Source organism: Sturnira hondurensis, unplaced genomic scaffold, assembly GCF_014824575.4.
Source record: "Sturnira hondurensis isolate 20B ecotype Veracruz unplaced genomic scaffold, ASM1482457v3 Scaffold0007401, whole genome shotgun sequence".
Classification (NCBI taxonomy): Eukaryota; Metazoa; Chordata; class Mammalia; order Chiroptera; family Phyllostomidae; genus Sturnira; species Sturnira hondurensis.
Window position 1 is genome coordinate 7,193,773 of NW_028080032.1, and position 6,274 is coordinate 7,200,046.

Here is a 6,274-nt window from a genome sequence, read left to right on the forward strand (position 1 = left end):
AGCCATTCTTACCACTTTCTGATAAAGTGCTCTCCCATAGCCTTTCCTTTCAAAATGTGTTTAAGCAAAGCCCTGACCTGAATGGCTTAGTTGGTTGAGCATTGTCCCACAAAGCAAAAGGCCACTGGTTCAATTCCTGGTCAGGGCACAAGTTCAGGTTGCAAGTTCAGTCCCAGTCGGGGCCCAAACAAGAGGCAAGTGATCAATGTTTTCTCTCCCTCTCTTTCTCCCTCCCCCTCTTGCTAAATAAATAAATAAATAAAATCTTTTTTTAAATGTGTTTAAGCAAATATTTTGATATTTATTTTTTTAATTCTCACCCAAGGATATATTTATTGATTTTTAGAGAGATAAAGAGACAAGAGAAATGTCAATGTGAGAAAGAAACATTGATCAGTTGCTTGTCATAAGCACCCCATCAGGGGATGGAACCCACAACCTAGGTATGTGCCTGACCAGGAATCAAACCCACAACCTTCTGGTGCACAGGATGATGCTCCAACCAACTGAGCCACCCAGCCAGGCCTAAGCAAACATTTTTAATAGCATACATCTCTTCTTGCTTACCATTTCCCCAGATAAACAGAGGGCAGAGATGCCAACACTGAACAATCATATTACCTAAATGCATAACTCATATATAATGTCCCTAAAATAACTGTACCATTTTATACACTTGCACAATGGGACTATTTTTAGGCCCTACTTAATGTTTTATATTTGTTTTACATCCCAAAGAAGGGTCATATTTTCTTCAATTTCTTTAAATTGAAAATTTCTTCAATTTTCTTTAAAGTTAATAATATAGGTCCAAAGCATCCTCTCCCATTCTGTTTCTCAAAAATGGTCTACAAAGCAACAGATATCTAGTTTCCAGTGGGCAGTCCTTCCTAATTCCCTAACTAAAGATGGAACACTGCACCTGATAAAAGGCAGTCTCCTGGGGACCCAACACCAGTTCCATTCTGTGGATACTGATACTCTCCCAAAGTCAAGGAAAAGCAATCCATTTTCTGCTTTAAAACTGTCAAGCTACAAACAAAAGTTTTATTTTCTAAACTAATGGAGCTACAACATGCTTGGGAGTCACCCTGAAAGAGCCAGTTTATCCACTGCTACAGAACACTCTGATCCCAGGGTTCCCACATCTACATATCTGGGGCCCTTGATTAAAATATTCTCTGGCCCTGGCAGGTGTGGCTCAACTGGCTGGAGCAACATGGTTCAGTTGGCTTGAAACGTTGCACAGACCAAAAGGTCAGATGTTCAATTCCAAGTCAGGTCACATACCCAGGTTGCTGGTTTTATTCCCCCCAACCCAGTCAGAGTGCGTATGAAAAGGCAGCCATGGATGTTCCATGTTTGTTTCTCTCTCTCTGCCCCCCACAACTTCCTCTCTCTCTAGAAGCAATAAAGAAATGTCCTCAGATGGGGCTTAAAAAAAAGTTCTCTGAATACATGAGTGTATACATTTGTCAAAATCATACATTTTACCATATGCAATTATGCCTCATTAAAATTTTAAAAATTAGCCCTGGATGGTGTAGCTCAGCGGATTGAGCATGGGCCTGTGAAGCAAAGGGTCACGGGTTCGATTCCCAGTCAGGGCACGTGCCTGGGTTGCAGGCCAGGTCCCCACTCGGGGATGCATGAGAGGCCTGATCGATGTTTTTGATGTTTCTCTCACACATTGATGTTACTCTTCCTTTCTCCCCACCTTCCTCTCTCTTAAAAAGAAACTAAATATTTTTTTAATTTTAAATCCATGTAACCTGACTCCCAAAAATCTTAGTTGTCTCACAGTATCTAAAAGGAAGTCAAGGACCCCCACCCAGATACCAAGATATAAAAATGCTCAAATCCTCTATATAAAATGGCACAGACCAATGCGTACAGTCAGCATTCTGCATCTACAAATGGAAAACAACACGTCTATTGAAAAAAAAATCCTCATATAACTGCACCCATGCAGTTCAGACTCGTGTTGTTCCAGGGTCAACTGTATGTATGCATATTCTTGGAGGGTTCAGCAGTCTAACATGCTGTTTCTCCCTCTAACAGGTACACCTGGCATAGTACAGAAAGTGCAAATGGAAGAACAATACCTTCTTTACTAGATCTATACCTGAGAGACACCAAACAGTAAACAACAAAACAAAAAAGCAAATCCTACAACCTGAAAATTTGTCTTAGTTCCTAAAAGAAGTTTCAAAACCACCTTATATGACTCCCCCTTCACTGATGTAAACCAGTGTTTTTCAGAGTGCTTTTTGAGTCACCTGTATCTGAATGGTACGAGGTGCTTCTTAGAACCCTTTCCATATTTTGATTCAAAAGAGAACTAAACCCAGGGATCTACATTTTTAACTCCCCAGGTCATTTGTATGCTCAAAATTTGCAGGTAGCTAGAAATGTTCACCTCAGGTAAGAAAACCTTGAACGCAAAAGATCATGACTCACCCTGGCTGGTATAGCTCAGTGGATTGAGCGCGGGCCTGCAAACCAAACAACGGAGGTTCAACTCCCAGTCAGGGCACATGCCTGGATCGCAGGCCAGTTCCCAACAGGGGATGCACGAGAGGCAACCATACATTGATATTTCTCTCCCTCTCTCCTTCCCTTCCCCTCTAAAGATAAGTAAATAAAATATTTAAAAAAAAGATCATGACTATGCTTGCTCTTAAAGCAATAAAAATTAGCTGCTAAAACATGAACAATCTGTAAAGCACAGTGGCTAAGAGCAGATACTATGAAGCTACAATTCCTGAGTTTACAGTTCTGTTCACTAGCCATTTGACACTGGGCAAACGAGCCCCAATTTTCTCGTCTGTAAGATGGAATACTACTACCTATCTCAGAGTTGTATGGGTTAATGAGTTATTAAAACTCTCAGAGGAGTACCTGAAAAATTTTTTTAAATATTTTACTTGTTTTTAGAGAGAGGGGAAGAAAGGGAGAAAGAGAGGGAGAGAAATTCAGTATGTGGTTGCTTCTCATGCATCCCCGACTGGGGACCTGGCCCACAACCCAGGCATGTGCCCAGATGACCCTTTGGTTAGCAGTCCAGTGCTCAATCCACTGAGAGTTGAGCACACCATCCAGGGCTGAAAAAAATTTTTAACTAAAAAAAGTTTTTTAGAGTGCCTGACCCATCCAACATTCAAAATACAATAATTATTTCAAATCCTTGTGGCTAATGCTCACGAACAGCTGGCTATATGGCTGTGAATCTTATCTACTGAGTCTCTGAATTTGCATCTGTATCCGATGATACAGTACAAAACCACGAAGGAACTAATGTTTTACACTGTTTAAAAATCAGGTGCACCCTGACCAGTGTGGAGTTTGGTTGAGCATAGTTCTGCAAAGCGAAAGGTCACCAGTTCAATTCCCACCCCCAGGACACATGCATGTGTTGCAAGTTCAGTGCCCACTCCCCTGGGGTGTGTAAGAGAGGCAACCCATTGATGTTTCTCCTCACACGGATGTTTGTTTCTCTCTCTCCCTGTACAGACTCTTCCCCTCTAAAAGTAAATAAGATGCATTTTTTTTAAAAATCAAGTGCTCCTCAAATAAAACATAAACCAAGCTCTAAAAAATGGTTGGTTGAGCCCTGGCTGGTGTAGCCCAGTGGATTGATTGCGGTTCAATTCCCAGTCAGGGCACATGCCTGGGTTGCAGGCCAGCTCCCTGCGGGGGACGCACCAGAGGCAGCCATACATTGGTGTTTCTCTCCCTCTCTCCTTCCCTTCCCCTCTAAAGATAAATAAATAAAATCTTTAAAAACAATGGTAGGTTGAGAGATGTTTTCCAAATAAATCTTTCAAGAGGATAGGAAAAAAGAAAGGAACTGAAAACTCTCCAAACAGTCCATAGCAAAATACGATTGTATTTAATCATCTACATCATACACGTTAAAACTAAAGCAAATGGGTGGTTGGACCAAGGTTCAAGACAAAGCCATCCAATAAACACTTCACACCCATCCTTCCACTTTCTCTCTCTTAAATCTGCATTTAAAACAAGTTAATTTCCTAAAGTGGGAATTTGGCTACAACATCAACAATAAAAGTCTAATCATATATAAAATGCCACTATATTGTAAGGCTAATTAATATTAGAGTATCAGGACAGTGGATACTTTCAACAGCACCCATGGTGCTAGAAAGACGGCCTGAATTAAAGACCTATAATGGGGGAAAAATACTTGGACAAAATATAAATACAGAAAAAAACTAATAATAAAATGGAGAAAACGATTCTGATAAGAGCGTGTGCAAGTCCCAAGGTGAGCTTCAAGAAGACGTCATGTTCCCTGAAAACAAAAAGCCTTTATACCCAGAACACTCCAGCCCTGAATCCTATCAGCAAACAGATGTAAAGGAAAGAAGTGATATCTGAGAGATGACCCGAATTCTCCTGGGAAGAAAAAGAGCCAAAGCTTAGTGCACAGAACACGGAGTCTAGTTTTAGGCTTGCAGCAACTCAGGGGTCACTGAACCATCTTCCAGTAAGCCCGAAATGTCCAGACAAAAAAAAAGATTTAATGTCTTGGAGAGCAACTCTTTAAAAACCCACACAAGACAGACTGAATTCGAAGGACTTGGGGGGAAGGGAGGCGGTGGAAATGAGTCAAAAGAAGCCTTCTCCAGGGTAAAATCATGTGACTCTCGGCCCTGAAATGCCTAAGGAGGGAGGAGGGAGGAAGGGTCCTGGGGAAACGACCGCGGAGACGGCTGTGCGCGAGGGCCGAATCCCGAAGCCACGGGGTCTGTCTGTGGACCCCAGGCCTCCAACCCGCTCTCTGCCCACGCACCAACCTGGGACCACCGTGAGGGGGCACTGTCCCCTCGCGGGCGCGCGGGAAAAACGGCGGCCGGGCCTGAAGGGGGCAGGGCGAGCCGCGAGGGCGCCCCGCCGGGCACTTACGCGGCCGCTTCTTCCTGAGTGTTTCTACACGCTGGCGGGAGGCCGAGGTACTGCCGCTGTAGGAGCCAGGCCGGTCCCTCCTTACTTCCTCAGTCAAGGCCGAGGCTCCGACCTCGGGTACCGTTGCGCTATTCGACCGGCGCCGCAGAGGCTCCTGCCGCCGCCCATCTGGCTCCTCAGACCCCGGATCCCGGGTCGACAAAGCGGAGGTGGTGGCGGCCCTGCCGTGGTGCTCCATGGGCACACCGAGCAGCCCCGCTCCCATCCACAGCAGCCACTGCTGCCTCCCGAACCAGCCACCCAGTGTCGAACTCCTGGTTGCCTCCTCCGCGGCAGTCCAGCAGGAGCAGACGCGAACCCTCGACCGTCAGCCTCTTCCGTTGCGCCAATATGCAGCAAACCAATCCCAACAGGCTACGGGAGGCCCGAAGGCCTCGTATCCAATCGACTTCTTGACTCGGGGCAGATTGACTTCACCTCTGTCCAATGAGAGACTCTTAGTTCGGTGGCGGGGCGGGGGGGAGGGGGGACGTGATCGGCGGAGGAGGAAAAGGCAGTGTGGCTAAGGGGGAAGTGATGGCGGCACCGCCCAATGGACGGGGTGGAGGGGCTTGTGTTCCCTCCGCTTGTAACACCCGCCAGCTCACCTGCTTGGGTGGAGAAGTCGGTGCTCTGGGGCCCAAGAACTCTCCCGGGACCTGCCACGCGCCCCCGAGTCTCGCCATGCTGCTCCGTTCCATCCTCTCCCAGTTCCTTCCTCCGGCCCAGCAGCGCCCCCGCAGCTTCAGTTGGTCAACTGAGGGCTAGAACTGCGGCTGATTGTACCCTTTGTCTCTCGGCCTGGTCCCTCCGCTGCGGTCTAGGACTCCAGCCCTTCCGTGATATTTTTTACTACCACCCTCTCCCCCAGAACCACCACTGGCGCGTTTGGGTTAATCCACCTCCATCCGCCTGCGTTGGAGAAATGTTCCTGGTACCAGAAGGGATGAAAAGACTGGGTAGGTCTCCATGACAACTGGATGAAAAAGGTGGGTTATAATCTTTTGCCACCAGGAAGGAGTATGGGAGAAGTGAAGTAAGATTGGCTTTTTGAAGGAGTGTGACCCCTCTTTCTGCGTGGTGCACTAGGGGACACAGAAGGATATGGTGGCCTCCTGGGAGCCTGGAAGGGAGGGGCTTTTTTTTTTTTTTTTTTAAGTATCATTCCCTTCTCTTTGGGGGCAAGAACATGGTCACCTCCAGCCCTGAGAGCCTAACCTCGCACATCTACCAAAGGGCCTTCCAAGCACCCCTTCTCCCAGAGAGTTAACCCAGGTCTGTTAATGATCCCGCATCTCTCTACCTT

The 6,274-nt window shown here is 46.3% G+C and overlaps 1 protein-coding gene across 1 annotated transcript in view; it reads right to left on the bottom strand.

Moving 5' to 3' along the window:
* The window catches only part of PANK2 (pantothenate kinase 2), a 30,374-nt gene extending 25,052 nt beyond the window's left edge, over positions 1 to 5,322 (bottom strand). Inside the window, exon 1 of the mRNA XM_037051713.1 lies at positions 4,930 to 5,322. Coding sequence (XP_036907608.1) covers positions 4,930 to 5,194 — 265 coding nt within the window. The 5' untranslated portion in view covers positions 5,195 to 5,322. The remainder of the gene's footprint in view (positions 1 to 4,929) is intronic.
* Positions 5,323 to 6,274: the final 952 nt, after the last annotated feature.